At 40.2% G+C, this 18,684-nt stretch overlaps 1 protein-coding gene across 1 annotated transcript in view; it reads right to left on the bottom strand.

The window, feature by feature from the left end:
* Window positions 1-18,684, bottom strand: part of adgrb3 (adhesion G protein-coupled receptor B3) — a 994,217-nt gene that overhangs the window by 741,817 nt on the left and 233,716 nt on the right. Inside the window, exon 14 of the mRNA XM_036583352.1 lies at window positions 8,436-8,511. Coding sequence (XP_036439245.1) covers window positions 8,436-8,511 — 76 coding nt within the window. The remainder of the gene's footprint in view (window positions 1-8,435; window positions 8,512-18,684) is intronic.

Raw genomic sequence — 18,684 nt, forward strand, 5'->3', positions numbered from 1 at the left:
ACTGTGCTCAGGTTCTAGAGTTGAAGATTACTCAACTGTGCTCAGGTTCTAGGGTTTAATAGAAGTCAACTATCCTTGAGTTCTAGAGTTGAAGATTACTCAACTGTGCTCAGGTTCTAGGGTTTTATAGAGGTCAACTATCCTTGAGTGAGTTCTAGAGTTGAAGATTACTCAACTGTGCTTTAGTTCTGGAGTTTTAGAGATTTAGAGATATCACTCAACGGTGCTCAGGTCCACCTTACATTATTACTGTAAACCTTTAAAATGTTCTTCACGTCATTTTCAACAATGGTAGAAAGGTCGCTGAGGGAACCAAAGGTGGTAGTGGTTCTGCCTTGGCGTCGCTCCAAAGCAGCCTTTCTGACACCTTTATTTTTGCGAGTGTACGTTTACAGACCGCGGAGTCTGTACAGTGAAATGTGCTCTGACACTATTTCTCGTCGGTCAGTAATGACAGATGACCGGCCCCTCAGACTAAGTGCTGCCAAGTGTAGGAGAGGAGCATTTCTTTTTTAAAGGCAGAACACAATGACACATCTCTGCAGCACTGCAGCAGTTGGGTCAGATTCAGCACTGAGCCCACACATACAGGTCCTTCTGTCCTCATTTTTTCACCAAGAGAAATTTCCTTGTGTCTTACATTGATGTGGCTTCAGACGACTTTTTGGGGGACGCGTTCAGTCGAAGCAGGACTATTTCTGTTATGCTGTACTGTATAAACCTGATATAAAAAGATTTCCACGTCTGACGCAAACCTCCCCAACTCTCTCTCGCACACAGACGAGCGCACAAACGGAACCAAACTCAATTCTCCCGAGTAACATTCGTCAACGAGGCCAACATAGGGCATGATTTCATGGTCCATTTACAAGGAGACACCAAGATTGAAAGTGGACGCACGAGGCGCTGTTGAATGAATCACTGGAGATAGCGCTGCCACAGAGGCCGTATCTGCCGGAGATCTTTCACCACCGCACCTTTGCCTTCCGAGCGCCGCGCAATCTGTCTGCCCACCGAGAGAAATCCCCCGGCTAACCTCCAGTGGCACCTCTTCCTTCGTCTTTAGTTATCTCATTCTGGGGGCACGTACGCGGTGCTGAAACAAATGCAGGTGTAATGCATCAAAGCGGCACGGATCTGCTTTTTTGTTGGAGAATGGATTTGTCATCAGGGTTTAGAAAAAAAAAAATCAGTTCAACAATGACAAATGAAAGTTTTTCCTGCTGATAAATGAGAAAAATATTGAAGTCATAACCATTTCCACTTTCAACTTTTCATCGTTCCATGCTCCGGCCATACATAACCCAAGCCAAGAATGCGATGGGGGAATTTCACCAACAGTCTCGGATGACGGAAGTCGAAATAGCTGTTACATCAGGGAGCATCATTCAAAGGTTTTTGTTTTCAGTAGCAGTACTGATACCCTAGGTTCAATACCCATTTCTACATGTTTTTGATACCTTCTTTTAAATTATAAACCAAAAGTGGGTGGACTGAAACCAGAAATGAGTGTCAGGTGCTGGATGTCACACTTAACAGCTCTCAGACAAACTCCGATTCTCTTACGGACTCTGACTCCCAAGATGCGTTAGTCAGTCACATGACCCAGCCAGCCAATCATCCACCAATAATCAGATCTCGGACACCTTAATTCTAATTGCTTTTACCTGTTACTTCTTGCGTACATTGCTGCTGGCAGAAGCCATTTGATGGCATTTGAAAATGCCTGTTGATCTTTACATTGTGTGTAAATTTCATGATGAATAAACCAAAAGAAACGACCCAAAATTACTTGGGGAGAAAAAGTCTGGTTCCATTGACTTACAATAAAGGTAGAGTATGTATTTTCTTCTCCTGTAAAGTTGCCATTTTGGAGATATGAGGTTTGGTTCTGACAGCAGCGACATGCTTGCCTGTTCGTGAAATACTGCCTACTTTGCATACCTCTTATTTGTTTGTTCTCCTGTTATGACCCCGTTTTGTCTGTTGTTGTTTTTTTGGATATCCCATTCAGTTAAGGTTACTGGTTTGCTTGCTTTTTGGTTTAGACCCTCACTTGTTTACTCACGACTCTGTGTCTGATCATATGTACCATGTTTTGTTCTTTTGGCTTTTGACCTGGTCCGGTATTCACTCTGCTGTTTTGGATCGTCCTCCTTTTAATAAACATTACAGTTTATTTAGTACAGACTAATAAAGAAGCCCTGACATTTCTGTTAATTTATTTATTTTATTTATTCTTTTTCTCTGTTATTTTAATTATGATTAACTGTTTAAACTGTTTATTCTTTCAGTTGCTTTTAGTGTTGGTCTACAATTTTTGCTTTTTAACCTTGTGCACCATCATTTTCTATTTATTATTAACAGAGTCCCTTTTTTATTATTACTGTAAAGGCACTTTGAGCTACAGTTTAATGTATGAAAGGTGCTTCATAAATAATTAAAGATTATTCTTAATAACATGCTAACAGAATGCGATTTAGACAGCCAATCAGCAGTCTAGATCCTGGAACCAGCATGCTTACTGACCACTTAGGATTTAAAGTTTGGTACTGAATGTAGTATAGAGACAACTTCATTTCGATATCCAGCCCTGGTGATCTACAGCACTGCGCCAAAATTAGAGAGCATCCATTCATTTATGTGATTACTTGTTAAAATGGCCATTAAATATTAAGCTTTTTTTCAGAAAATTACACAAAAGGCTCGAACACTGAGCATAATACACAACCAAAGCATCAAATGACTGGACTACAACAGCATTTTAACCACCAGCCAAACATGATGGGGGATCAGTGCAAGTTTGGGGATCTATAATCTATAACAACACATGGAATCAGTGATTTAGGATTAGAAATTCTGATACCAACAAACAAATGGGAGGAAATTCGTTCTACAACAAGAAAACGACCTCAAACACAGCGCTGAGAAGATCGAGATGTCCTCATGAAAAGAAGCCGCTGCTGTTCTCAGAACAGTGGACTGACCACCCCAGAGTCCAGACCTCAACACCACTGAATGTGTTTGATTCCTTCAGAAAATCATCAACCAGCTTCTAAGACTGAACTGTGGAGGTGTGTCTGCAGATTCTTTGAGGAGCTGAAAGTGAGTCTCCTGAAAAGAATGGAAGCTAAAGAACGACACACTGAACACTCAAAGAATTCTCTACAGTTACCAGCGCTCTATGAAGCTTGGCCAACCTAGCAACAGTTGCTATGGTACATCTGTTTTTCTACCGTCATCCCTGGTATTAATCTGTAAGATCAGAAACGGACATATGATGACGCTGTTAGGACAGAACAGTGGGGTTTTGCTCCTCAAGTGTCCTAAACCTCCAGTTCTTCAAAGGCCTCCAGTTCCCTTAACCACCAGTTGTGACTTCACCACCTCATGGGGTAAAAAGTTTTTCTACTGAAGGAAAACGAGTGAACCAAACAGTGAGCACCGCTCCTACGCCCACAAACTCATCCTCTAGATGTGCGGATGAACGTGTGGAACTACACAAAAGTTTCGCCGATTCTCCTCAGCTCTTCCTCACAATGCCCTCAGTTCGGAGAGCTTTCGTTGCCGTTGTATTTTCCGTACAGTGGATGATAGCAAAGCGGGGCTAAGCTAAATCCCCGGATTGGTTTTTACGCCCTGGATCTGTCAGAAGTGAGAAGTTTAGATTAAAAGTGACTGACAAGTGAAACTATGGATCTCTCCCCAAGCCCATTTGTATTCAGCTGGCGTTAGGTATACTCGAGCATTTTTTAGCACTTGACAAGTGAACAAAAGAATATGAAGAATGATAGAAAAGTTGGGCCTCTGTGTTTGTACAGTGCAGATTCCCACTGAAACTTTTTTTCCAGATTGTATTTTATGATAATGTTTGTTTAAAAGCTATCAGAATTCATAATTCCTTCGAGTAAAAACTCTGCATCATTTGCACGAAACTGGCGCACGAGCCTAAATGCGCAGTCTGTATGCGGCATCACTGAAAACTGTAGACCGCGCTTGCATGCAAATGCAAGATCTCGCGAAACTTGGGAGATATCTAGTAGTTCTACAGTTACAGACTGTAGTCCATCTGTTTCTCTGATACTTTGTTAGCCCCCTTTTACCCTGTTCTTCAGTGGTCAGGACCCCCATGGACCCTCACAGAGCAGGTACTGTTTGGGTGGTGGATCATTCTCAGCACTGCAGTAACTCTGACGTGGTGGTGGTGTGTTAGTGTGTGTTGTGCTGGTCTGAGTGGATCAGACACAGCAGTGCTGCTGGAGTTTTTAAACACCTCAGTGTCACTGCTGGACTGAGAATAGTCCACCAACCAAAAATATCCAGCCAACAGCGTCCTGTGACCACTGATGAAGGACTAGAGGATGACCAACACAAACTGTGCAGCAGCAGATGAGCTATCGTCTCTGACTTTACATCTACAAGGTGGACTGACAAGGTAGGAGTGTCTAATAGAGTGGACAGTGAGTGGACACAGTGTTTAAAAACTCCAGCACCACCCAAACAGTACCTGCTCTGTGAGGGTCCATGGGGGTCCTGACCACTGAAGAACAGGGTAAAAGGGGGCTAACAAAGTATCAGAGAAACAGATGGACTACAGTCTGTAACTGTAGAACTACAAAGTGCACCTATATAGTAAGTGGAGCTGATAAAATGGACAATAAGCGTAGAAACAAGTAGGTGGTCAGAATGTTATGCCTGATCGGTGTGTACATTCATGTTTTATTTTTTCCAATATGTTAAACTGTTAAAAAAAATGAAATTGTGCACTAAAATTTGTATTTTTAGGTTCGTTCTGCGTTGACTTACATTCACTTAGAACATCACCAATAACGTAATGTGACTTTTGCATCCAACTATTACATTGTGTGAGAAGACACAGCACAAAATATGCCAAGATGCAGCCACAACACACACGCGCAGTACATGTTACTGTTTCACAAGCTCTATTTTTAGCTGGTGTAGAATTACACCTCCGTAGAACATTTTGTGGAAAAGAACTTCAGTAATTAATGCTACTGAACTTTATTATCTTTACATTCATTTCAGATGCATTTTGAGCGCATACTGCTGTCACATCCAGATGCAAATATATAACGCGGCATAACTTTTACACAGGCCGCATTTTATGTTTTACACTCCGCCCCCCCGCTGTGTTAAATTCAGCAAATAAACAGTAACTGTGAATTGAATGTGCAGAAGTGTGTCTCTGTAGAGGATGTGTTCACTTATTTACCCTTAGAAAATCAACAGCACATGGAATATGAGCGGGGTGCCTAGACTTTTGCATACGACTGCACATCGGGCCCAAAGTCTGGACAGCTGGTGCAGCTTTGTGGTTTTCATTAGGTAAACATCCATGCGGAAGGAAAAACACATTGCATAAAGGCATCATAATTGCACATCATAAGTCATATGACTTAAAGCTGCACTATGTAAGATTTGGGGCTTTGGAGCCCTCTCTGGCAGAAATGTGTAATCACACACAACGTGCAGAAGAACATTCTATAGAGTGGGTTGTGCTGTGATCCCCTTCCCCGAGCAGATGAATCTGCTGATTGAAAGAGAACTCAAAGAGAACTCAGTCTAAACTTGGTGAAGCAGCGTCTCTGAGGATGTGAGTGAATTATCTACTGTTGTCATCACATCTTCATCACTATAGTGTTGATTCTGAGACCATTTGAGGCCTTAACATCGAGCTGGACCTTCTTTTTGAGCCTATACGTTAATACGTAAAGACGTACGACGTGGTGTGAAAAACTCCCTCTGACTTTTAAATGGTTATTTCAGGCTTTACAGGGCGAATCACAGCAGCAGCTCATCATATTTTAGCCTGTTTTTATTCTCCTCACTCAGTAACGACACTTAAAAGCAGCCACAATAAAAAAGCCTTAACATACACATCATTCTATAGTGGAAGTTATCCTACATTATTAACACAAACATTCCTCTGTTGATCAGCTGCATTCGGTTCTTCTGCACATTGTTTATCAGGCATCTGTTCAGCAGCGTCCCTGTAAACCACAGAGGACCTCAGTGTTCAGCCCTACACATTTGAAGCTTCATGCCCATTAATAATGGTCAGTGGATGGGTTTTGTTCAAACACAATGACTGTATATTGATTTCTCTCTGTTTCTGATCAGAAGCTGATAAGGAAAATAAATCCAGCTCATCTACAGGCAGCCTCCATCTGACCCCTCTCCCCAAATCGCCGTGGGAACTAAAAGCAGGCCATAATTCATCATCTGGACGGGTGCCATCGAGCAGCGCACAATGACATTCACGTTTACTGTAAAATATGATGCAATGACATTAGTGCTTACGGTAACACATGCAGATCAGATGACAGCACTCTGAGTAGATTATTATGTATAATGGCATAAATGGTATGAATTCATCCATCCATAATGAAACATGTTTAGTTTAGGGACCACAATGGAAATAAGTCTTTTCATATTACTCCTGATTGTTTCTCGGTTTTTAATATATCGCTGTTGTCTGAACAAAACCTCATATCTCCATTTTTGTTTTTTTCAGTTTTTGACATAATTTTAAAATACCTGTTGGTCTTTACATTGTGTGTACATCTCATGATGAACCGACCAAAAGAAACGACCCAAAATGACTCGGAAAGACGTCTGGTTCCGTTGACTTACATTAAAAGTAGAGTATGTTTTTCCTTCTCCTGTAAAGTTACCATTTTGGAGATACAAGGTTTTCTTCCAACAACAGCGACATGCATTGCCTCTTTTAAAGCGTATATTTATAAACAGTTGGGCAATATTACAGCATTTACTGTCATCATGATGAATTACATCACAATATGCCAGAATAAACATTTCTGATCATATTGTGGATATCGTGAGTACTTAAAACACTGCCTAACAAAATGTTTGACTACAAAGCCCTGTTTGGATTTAGTGCAGCTCAGTGTGTGAGAATGTTGAATTCAAATCAATGTATTCATAATATCTGATATATATAATATATTTTTAAAATGTGGTACTACTTTGTTTCGATCTATCAGATATCAGAAAAAATAAACAGTGTATCGTGAAAATTTCTCGAAGTATCGCGATTTTACATTTTTGCCCAGCTCTATCTGTAAACCCCATCAAATTTGAGGAATTATATGTTGCTACCAAACACATCTGCACTTGTAATTAGACTACTGATGAAATAATCAGGTAAAGCTGAGACATAACATATTAAATCCATTTTACAAATGAACAAATTAATTTGAAATTGTGTATATATATATATATATATATATACATATATATATATATAAATTGCCACTGTCTCCAAAATGGTAACTTCACAGAAGAAGGAAGGAAAAAAATAAATACAAATGTTATAGACAAATGATTACATTGTTAGGATGGAGATATATACGTGTATACATTCATACATATATATTGCTGCTCTCAAGACAAAACCTCATATCTCCATTCTTATAGAGGTCTATAGAGATATGATTTATCATATTTATATTTAGTCATTTGAATTATTTCTTCTGGTCCAACTATCATGACATTTTGAAGGTAAATGGCAGCTGGCAGTTTTAAATTATGTCAAAAATGAAAAACAGCAAGAACGGAAATACAAGTTTTGTCTTGAGAACAACAATATGTACAGTATGTATGAACGTATATGTACATATCTCTATCCTAACAATGTCTATCCATCCACCTTCTGAACAAACTGCAAGTGATAAAATAAAAAACGCATTAAAAGCATGTGCATTCTTATTTCCATCAAACTCACTTTCAGTGATAACAGTGCTTTACGAAGTGACGTCATTCCCACAACAAAGCCTGATTGCTTTGGCTTACCAATACAAAGGTTTATCTAACTTCATGTATGTCGCAACTTGTGCACCTTTGGCTTCCCCAGAACTCACAGACACTGTTTATTTCATTTAATTTAGCGTTTTCTGCTCATCTCTTTCTGTAGGAGCTGAAAAGCGGCAGAGTTCCTGTTAAAGCTCTCTGGTCTCTTTAGTGCAGCTCCAGCTCTCCACCACACTGTTTGGGTTTGATTGTGTTTTATGTAAGAGGCACGTGAGGGAAATCTGGAGTCTAAATTAACGTGTTAATGTTCTTTCTCAGAGAAAATAAGCAGGTTTTGCAGCATTTCAGATGTTGGTAAACCATTTTCAGTGTTTACAAAGTATTTCGGACAATTTTAGTTTCCGTAACCTACACCAACCTACACCGACAAACTTTCTGAAGTGCTAAAAAGTTTCTTGAAAATAATCCTGTGGCTCTTTACACCCACATGAACAACAAATGTGTGTTGGTGCTACAATTTCTCATTTATCTGAATGAGATTGTTCTGTAAGGCTTGTCCAACCTCGCAACAGCTGCTATGAAAGAGCACATCTGTGGGCGGAGCATGGACAGGTCTTACACGGGACAACTCCGAAGCATCTTACCTTGGGGCGGGCAGCATAAGTCCCAGTGTCTTGTAGAGGACCGTCCCGAGAATGAACACCGGGGACCCGTCCATATCTGACAAAACAAGATATACAAGAGATTATATTACTATACAACCATCAGGAGCGTCATTTAAAACAACCGTACAGCTAAAGATGATTTTATCTTCATTTCCTTCGAGCTTTCCAGCTGCAGTCTGACAGGAATTACACTTCTTAAAGTATTCACAGTCAGGAATCTCTTAATGCCTTCCTCTCCGCATGGTGGGATACTTTTAATCCAAAAATAATTTAACAAGATTACTTCCTTGTTGCGTTTGCTGTGTGAAAAAACAGATTAACCTCCGTAGCAGGAAAAAAACAAACTTTGCTGAATCTCATTTTAAAGGGAGTTCCCGATAAAGCTCGCATAAATCATCTCTTGGCTGTTGCCCACAGTATTTCTCATAATCTTCCTGGCTTATCTTTCCAAACTTTACTGCCAGCAGTGCATTAAAGGAACACTTCACCCAAGAAATGCTAATGTGGCTAACGATGAATGAAAGCTGGGGGGCGGCGGCAGCCCAGTCTCGTTTGCACAGCGCTATTAGCATTAATTAGACTGTTTGTAATTAATTATAAAATGGACAGATCCGGTCCTAAAACCTGACTGGCCTTCAAAGCTGCGGTATGATACTCAATATACACTCACATATGACCATCTGACCACAGGTGAATCCTGTATTACTGCACCAGGTCATAAACACTCTTGCGCTGTTAATGGAATAATCTTTGACTGTAATGGAGCACAGAGTGTACTGATGAAGTAAGAACCCAGTTCTGTTTAAACTGAGGGGCTGACAACTTATGTTCTTAACTAGAACTAGGCTGATTACCCAGCTAACAGGCTAAACCACTCCTCCATTAACATCACAGGCTTTGAATTAAAGTTCTTACAATGTGATTTACTGTAAAACTGCAGTATAAAGAAGTAAAGAATGTTTTTCACCTTCCAAAAGTCCGTCTTTCAGTCAGGACTGCCCTACTAAAGCAATAAGCCACGAGAGGCCATGGGTTACAGTGATTTTATCACATTACATCACGAAGTGGAGTAAAACTCCCTTCCTTGTGATAAAATCACTGTAACGCTCTGCCTCAAGTGGCTTATTGCTTTTATAAAATGGTGCCCAACATTAAATATGATAAAATACAATTTTTCAGAAAATAATTTTAAAGGTTATTATTAATAATAATCAACATAAGTACTCCGCCAATAAATGTAGTTCCTTTAGAGTAGAGTAGAGTATTGCTTCCAAGCAACCATGGACCACTGAATGAGGAGGACAGTCAGTCGCCCATTGCTGCACACTGCGGTCATTTCATGATTTTTTTTTTTACCTTTTGTCGCATAACAATGAACATATGATATCACAGCACTGTTAAATGTAAAAAAACCTTTGCTTTATAAGTACTTTTTGGTCACTAAATCACCACCGTGAGTCTTATTCAGCACCAATCCAGCGGCTCCTCTTCTCACACTGGGGCTGAATCTCAAACAGCTCCCTGCTCCCTACATAGTGCACTAAAGGAGTTTAAATACTGGATCCTGCAGCCCAACAGAGCAAAATACAGCTAAGAAATAGTGATTTGTGACTCAGACACATCCACACTCGATACATGATGCACTGTTTGGCTGTAGAGGCTAGAATTTCTAATCTTTCACAGCTAGAACACTAATTAGGGAGTACGTTTGGGATTCAGCCTGGGTTTGGCATGACTTCTGACTGAAACACAAACATTTGAAGTGTGTGAGACACTGCAGTTTTACAGTTAATCACACAGTAAGTGCTTTAATTCAAGCCTGTGATATTAATGATGGAGCTGTTTAGGCTGTTGGCTCTTTTAGCCTGTTAGCTAGCTGTGCTTTTGTTTTATGCTACCGACTCCGCCCACAAAATAAACAGTACAAAACACAGCGTCATACACTGCAATAAGTAGTTTATTTCACATTGTATTTCACTATAAAGTTTGGTCAGTAGGGGGAGCAGTGCACCCACTGACCTCAGAGTCCCCCTACGAGCACAGCCATTGGCTCCTGAGCTGCTAAATCCTGTCATTTTATTGGCTTCCTTCTAAAACGTCTGCATTAATTTGGGCGTGGTTCATGTTATGTAAACGAGGTGTAGGCTGGCGCTTGATTTCACGCACCAAAGCCAATCGCGCTCAAACCTTTCCACAGTGTACGAAAGTTTCAATAGGGGCCAATGTGTGTATGAGCATATTTGATGTCCACCATTTTATAAAAGCAATAAGCCGCTTTAGGCCGTACGTTACAGTGAGGGTGTTATCAGAAACCCCTTTACCTGTGATAAAATCACTGTAACGTACAGCCTCTCAAGGCTTATTGCTTTAATTACGTAATTACATTTGAGTGGCATAACAAACAAAAGTAATACTTTCTAAGGGTAAATTCGACAGTGAGGGATGAAAAAGGCCGTCTTTCAGTCTCTGAGTGTCTTATATATTAAATCAATTTGCCATTATTTCTCTTTTGATAAATTTCAGATAAGACTGATAGCCCCAATTAACAGAACGGCTGAGCACTGAACCCCGGTGCTGTGGCACTGTTCAAAAAAGGGAAGGCAGCAAATGCATTAATGTCCGAATATTAAATAATGTAGACAAGGCATCAATCAGAGAGAGGAAGTATGAGTGATGCCCGAGTCACTGACTCATCACAAACCCCCAGAAAGATGATCATAAATCTAAATAACATAATAGCATCTGTTCTCATTTATTATTGCATTACGCCACCTTTCACTATTGTATGTATACAGTGCAGCAGTCATTAACACTTCAGCGAATCGGTGTGTGAGGGTAAAGTCTTGTCTCCTTATGTTTGTTTATGCTCTTGCTTTTATTTATGCAAAGCACTCAGAAGCGCATTTGGGTATGAAATGTGTTATATAAATAAGCCAGTCTGGTCTGTAATGAGAACATCTGAGGACAAGTATGAGATAATTTTTGGGAAACGTAGACTTATCAGAGCGGAAACAGACTGGGTGTGAAATTTCTGAAGCAATCCAAAATGCTGTGAAGACGGAGCTCACAGTAGGGGGCGCTGCTGTGCTCGTCAACATTGAGTTCACATGCGCCCAATAATCTGATCATAATCGGATTTCTGCAGTTATCTGATTATTCAAATGCTAATGTAAACAACACACTCTGATCTACAAATCTGATTAAGAAATCTGATAAAGAGGCTGGATTTTAGCTCAGTGGTCAGATTTCTCAGTGCATGTAAACTCTTACTCTGATTTCTTTCGGATTTCTCAGTCTGCCGCGAGACACAAAACACTTTTGAAAACCAAACACGCTGAAACCAAATACGAAATGATGGATTTAAATACTCTTCATCTTCTAGATGATGTGTGTTCATATTTTCAGGTGGCGAGATGTTTTAAAATAAAAGCCACGTCATGAAGTTTGAGTTTTACGTTTACGTCACGTCGTCTTCTGTGAGTTTATTGGCTGGTTCTAAAGCAGAAATCTGATTACTGTCTGACTTACGTAGACCTGGAGTTTCCCCATTATCTGATTACTCAAGTGCATGTAAACATGATCGGATTACTGACCAAATCTGATTTTCTGCAGTTATCGGATTATTAAGTGCATGTAAACACACTCACTGTTTGGAGCCAATGGACCTAATAATTTAGAATGGTCCCAAAAAGCTGTAAATAAGCACGTCGCTATGCAGAGCAGGTTACATGCAGTAAAAACAAGCCGTTAGCTGATAGTGTTTCACCAGCTATCTTGTTTTGCTGTTATTCTCAAATTCTCTGGACGTTAAGAGTTCAGAGTGGAACAGGGGTTCACCTTTTTCAGTGTGCGACCCTTTTTTGTTTCTTTTAAGAGTTAACCTCTTTAACTCCTTGAGACCACAGGTGGTTCCAAAACGCACTGGGGGTCGTATGAGAGCTGTAACTGTCTTCTTTCCAGCCAAATAGATGGGTGATGTAATATTAAACCCTTATAATAAAAGAAGCTGAACTCACAACTTTTTTTTTTTCTACTGAAAGTCGACCCATTTTTCCACAAATCTGGACTATAAACTATAAACAGATGGCGTCTCTTCAGTGATCTGCTCTGTAAACATTTAATAATACAAAGAGCGTCTAAGATTTTTGTCTTTCAGCAGTAAATTGTAAGCATATAGTGATATGATTATGATCATAAAACACATGTTCTGTTAATTTGAGGGGAGCTTTTACAAAAAATAAATAAATAAAAAATAAATTTACATTTATTTCATGCAGTTACTGAATAATTTGCCTTACGATTTGGTCATGGAAATTCATATGGACAAACCAAAATATACCCTGGAGAATAAGAGGTTAAAAATATTTTGTGACCCTTCATACCAGTATACACATTAGAGAACTTCCAAATGAACAATCCCATAGCAAGTCTACTTAATGGGATGTGACTTTAGCCTTGCTTCAAGTTTAGCAATCACTGTATCTCAGTTCTGTCTAGACTGTCCCTCAGTAATAAGACCACCCAGCAGAAATTCAAGATGGTGTAAAGCTGCAACCACAGACTGCCGCCTCTCTGTTTTCTTTGCCAGAGAAGAGAAAAAATAAAAAAAAGTAAAAAGAAAAAAGTTCACCTCAGCGCAAAGCGAACTTTAACACTACCGCTAACTCACTTTTCATGTACCCGCATTATTTCCCATGGCTTTTCCACCAGCCGGTCCTTGAATCATTTTCTCTGTGTTTTATAAGGTATGTATATCTTTATAGCACCACTCTCGCCACCCCCCGGAGCAACGTCGGGACCCCCAGGTTAAGAAGTCTTGCACTAGAGGAATCTGGGGTGGTTTTAGAGGGGGTGTAGTCTTGTTAGCGATCGCAACGCAGCACCAAATGTTCACCTAAGTTGTCTCCAGACATGCATTCTCATTATAAGATCACATCCAGCCCTGCAAGACTATAAATAAACTAGCCGAGCCTTTATTATTAATTATACATTAATCATTTATTTAACACTGGTGAAATTACTCACATTGTGTTTTGTGGCTGTCTTACTAAAGCCATTACAGGTTGTTTTAAAAAACATCATAAAATGGATATTTCCCATCTTCTGATTGGCCAATCCGTGTCCGAAGCCTTTGTAAAATCCACGGTATATGCACATCTATGACCACCTCACAACAGCTGAATATAAATATATTCACAGCAGTATGAAAGTCAAACCCAGGCTGAATCCCAAACGGCTCCGTACTCCCTAAATAGTGTTCTAGCTATGAAAGTTTAGAAATTCTAGCCTCTACAGCCAAACAGTGCATCATGTATCGAGTGTGGATGTGTCTGAGTCCTAAATGACTGTTTCTTAGCTGTATTTTGCTCTGTTGGGCTGCAGGATCCAGTAAACTCCTGTAGTGCACTATGTAGGGAGCAGGGAGCCGTTTGAGATTCAGCCCCAGTGTGAGAAGAGGAGCCGCTGGATTGGTGCTGAATAAGACTCGCAGTGGTGATTTGGACCAAATGTACTTATAAAGCAAAGGTTCCTGCATTAAACAGTGCTGTGTTATCATATGTTCACTGTTATATGAACAATAATAGTTCATTAAAATGACTGCAGTGTACAGCGACGGGCAACTGAGCGTTCTCCTCCTTAAATGGTCTATGGTAGCTTAGCAACAACACCATACTCTAAAGGAACTACATGTCTTGGTGGAAGACTTGTTTATGTCGATTACTATTAATAATAACTTTAATTATTTTCTGAAGAATTGTGTATTTTAGTGTGTTTTATGTTGGCCGCAGTTTTACGAAGGCAATGAGCCACTTGAGGTCGCGCGTTACAGTGATTTTATCACAGGAAAGAGAGTTTTAGGCACTTACGGACTTTAGGCCTCTTACGGCTTTTTGCTTTATTGTCCCCCCCATTCCAGAGACCACAATGATCATAAAGGGAACGATCATAATCTTAACTTCAAGACAATCATCCTTTGTAATTGCGCACGACATCCGATGTTCAGACACATGCTCGTCCCCCCACGCTTCACTGTTGGCCCATACAGACATTTAAACATCTAATAACCAAACACAGATGTAAACACCTTCAAATTAAAACTCAACATCAGCACTTCGTCTCTAAGCCAGTCCATCTACAACTGCATCGCTGTCCAATAACCTACGAACTGCACGGCAAAACTACCCGAAATGACAAATACTTCTAAATACTATGAGCAATGCAGAGTTACAGTCATTACTTCACACCATAATCATAATGTCCTTCATTTTTATCCAATATTTCTTACGTGTGTATCTGCTGATGGTGATATTTGTACAATCACAGTATGTAGAAACTGGGACTAGATCTACCCGAATTAGCAATACAGAGAAAAAGCTTACATATGGCTGTAAAATTACATGTTGTTGTTGATTTCCTGAGTTTAAATAAGTTACGCATCCTCTAAAGAGGACACACTTCTGCACACTGTAATGCGGAGTTTAACACACTGGGGGGAAAAGATACAATATAAAACGTGCCATAACTTTTGCACAGGCCACATTTTATGACTTGTTTTGTTTGCAATATGTTAAATTCAGCAAATACTCAGTGGCTGTGTATTAAAATGTGCAGGAGTGGGTTCTCTTTAGAGGATGTGTAACTTATTTACAGTCAGAAAATAAACACCAACATGAAAATTTGACTGGGGAGCCTAAACTTTTGCACACAGCTGTATAACATATTTCTACGGGGCTAAAAAAGCAGTAAAATAAATACAGTGCAGACATTTTAGCGCAGTGGTCAAGCGTTACATGAATAAGCTGCTCTTTCCTCTATCAGAGACCTATAAAAGTGTAATGAAATATGAAATATGAAATATTGGTCAAGTCTAAATGTTTGTCTAATGCCTTTCTTTTAAGCAATTATCTGCTGATACAATTTTTGACCAAGTAAACATGATCCATTAACAGAACTGTAGTAATAATAATAATAATTATGTGATTATTATGGTTATACAGTCATAACTGACAAAATACATCACTGCAACAGTCTATTTTTCACGGCATTTCTTTCCTAACCCAGCAGTAAAAATGCCTGGTGTGGGTCTTTTTCATAGAGAGCTCAGTATGGATATTATGTTCCATGTCAATCCATGTAGCGTATAAATTACCAGGACACATTAATATGAACGCCACCTTGGGGACATTAATATGGATGTTGTTGCAGCTTCCTAGCAACCTTGTCTGATGTCTGTGAGTGCTGACCCTTTCCATTTTCATCACTGTAATTTATACATGAAAGCGGGGGGCGGGCCCGAGGCAGGCGCAGACTTTAGCCCCTAAATCACCACCCAGCACATCCTGGGACTGGATCACATCTGTTTCCACAGAAAACAGTAAAGCTTCACCGGGTCATCAGTGTCAGTAATAAACTTAGTGTCAGTGTACACTGAGCTACAGTCACATGGAAGTGTTCAAATAAGTTAATACATGCTCTAAAGAGACCCAGAGACCTCACTTAAATATGCTGCTTTTTAATTTAAGTGCACAATTTCTATTTTTTTGCTAAATCAATTTGGAAAAAAATGGCATAACTTTTGCACAAGCCAGACTTTATGTTTTTTTTATACAGCAATTGTGCATTAAAATGGGCAACATCATCTCTGTAAACTTTACATTTTAAGTCAACTTTCTGCCAAGCCTTTTTATCATTCTCTCAACTTACTTTACTTTCCTAACGTACATTTTTGGTTACGTCTACAAAAAACAGTTTAAGTTGATAAGAGATAAAACAGTGAATCTGTTTCATCTTCTGTGCTGAAATTTCTTCCTTTTTTTTGTTTTTTTTTCTCCCCTCAGTTCAGTCAGTTACTACACTGTAAGAAATAAAGGTTCTGTTCAGGTACGTTTTTCGTTCATCAAGGTACAATCAGTGTAAATGTTCCCCTTAAAGCTCCAACAGTGGTTTTAAGGTCTGATTGTGAACCTTAAATAAGTTTATCCAGGTGAAAAGTTCGTATTTGTACCTTTTCATAACCAAATGTTTTAAACAGAACAGTAAAATAAAAGCCTGGAGACGAGACGGGGTGTGTGGAGTCAGTACAGCTTAGAACATATCATTTCAGTGGATTATGGTTCAGTTATGTTCCCTGACTGAAGGTACTGAGATGGACCCTCAGGGGTTCCACCCCAGTGACAGTTCAGTGCCTTTATTTCTAAGAGTGTACTTCCCACCCACAGGCTACGACTCTCAACCATATAGAGCTGAGATGCTGGCGGGATTCGACCTCCTGGTCCCTGGGGTCCGGGCACACCAGCAGGTCTTAACTGCTAAGCCAGTCGTACCTTTCAGAGGATTTTACACCGGTTACAACAACCAAGGTGACGCCTAACTGAGCCGACCCAGACCAGTTTTAGTGCTGCACCTTCATGTAGAAACATCTCTGACCCAGTGGCCTCCAGGGGTGGCAAAGGGGTGACACAGAGTTTAGCAGGGCGGCAATGCGACTGTGCGAGCAGGTGGGATGTTCAGACTGTGCGAGCAGGTGGGATGTTCAGACTGTGCGAGCGGGTGGGGGGGCATGTTGAGAGGTTAGGAAGTTGTTTGGCTGATCGCCGATACGTAAATAGCTCTCCGACAGACGAGACGTCATCGCGATGCGAAAGTACGAACAGAAGGAGAGGGGCCATCGAGTGTCAGAGAGGTTGGACAGTTCGCCCCCTTGGAATTATAAGGTTCTGTCTGTGTTCTGAGCTGTTTTGAGATATTGAGCTTCAAAGATTTTGCATTCCAGATAGCAGAACTGATGTGTGGAACACGTCTCTTTAGACATGAAAAGGCATTAAGACACAATTAATGTATTCTTAATGTATAATAATAATAATAATAATAATTATAATATCAAAATCTATATATCAACATCCTATTAGATTTGTAAATTAGTGTTTTGAAACAGGTCAAATGCAGAGAGAACCTTCTGATCCTGAGAACTCACTTTGTGACTGGAGTTAAAAGGTTCTATCTGGGAAACATTACAAGAAGCAAAGATTTGAGCTCATACTTTAAATTAGAATAACAGTGTTTACATGATCAGAATATTAAATTCTATGACATTTATTTGTATTATTTCTTTTTTTAATGACATTTATGTCTTGTTTTAGGACAAATAATCTTTTTCTTATTTAAAAAAAAAAAGCATAGCAGATTAAGTATAAAGGTCAGTGCTTAATATCCTGCCCGGTGCAGAGGTCAGTTTTAGGAGCCATTAGTTTCAGTTTCCTTTAGTCAGACAGAAACAGCTACTGTACTAAACTGTCCCAGCAGGTCAGTGTAGCCGGTCAGTCTAAAGGCTGTGATGTTTAGTTTTATATCAGAAATGAGACTCTAATGAGCGGAAATGTCTTATTTTGGGAGAAAGAAGAAAAAGAAAAGATGAATGAATGTTTATGTTGTAATTAAGACGCATCAGTTCAAACGTTCACTATTTATTGACCTTTAAGGCTTAATATTTATAAAATTTAAGACAGTAAGACTTTTTAAAGAGCTGTAAGACGACAGGCAGAGTTTCAGCAACATGTTTTCATCTTTCATAAAGTTTATAAACTTTTCCCGCCGTCACTGAGAAGATCGGCGACACGACAAAGAAGCAGAACCTGATTAGTCCTCTTGTGTGTATTCGAAGTGCTGATTGGCTCACAGACAGAACCTTATAGAACTAAGTTAGAGTTTGACTTTGGATACAGAAGCTTTTAGTTTTTTAGATAAAGAGTCCAAAAAGCCTGGAAAAGGATGGTATGCCCACTCCAGGTAGGGGGAAAGGACTTGCCCCAGGTGGAGGAGTTTAAGTATCTCGGGGTCTTGTTCACGAGTGATGGGAAGAAGGATCGTGAGATCGACCGCAGGCTGGGACAAGCGGCAGCAGTAATGCGGTCGCTGTACCGGACTGTAGTGGTGAAGAGGGAGCTGAGCCGTAAGGCGAAGCTCTCTGTTTACCGGTCGGTCTACATCCCGACCCTCACCTGTGGTCATGAGCTGTGGGTAATGACCGAAAGAACGAGATCGCGAATACAAGCAGCGGAAATGAGCTTTCTTCGCAGGGTGGCGGGCTGCACTCTATTTGATGGGGTGAGGAGCTCGGCCATCCGGGAGGAGCTCGGAGTAGAGCCGCTACTCCTCCGCATTGAGAGGAGCCAGCTGAGGTGGTTCGGGCATCTGATCCGGATGCCCCCGGGACGCCTCCCGGTGGGGG

This window comes from Colossoma macropomum, unplaced genomic scaffold (genome assembly GCF_904425465.1).
Source record: "Colossoma macropomum unplaced genomic scaffold, Colossoma_macropomum, whole genome shotgun sequence".
NCBI classification, from domain to species: domain Eukaryota; kingdom Metazoa; phylum Chordata; class Actinopteri; order Characiformes; family Serrasalmidae; genus Colossoma; species Colossoma macropomum.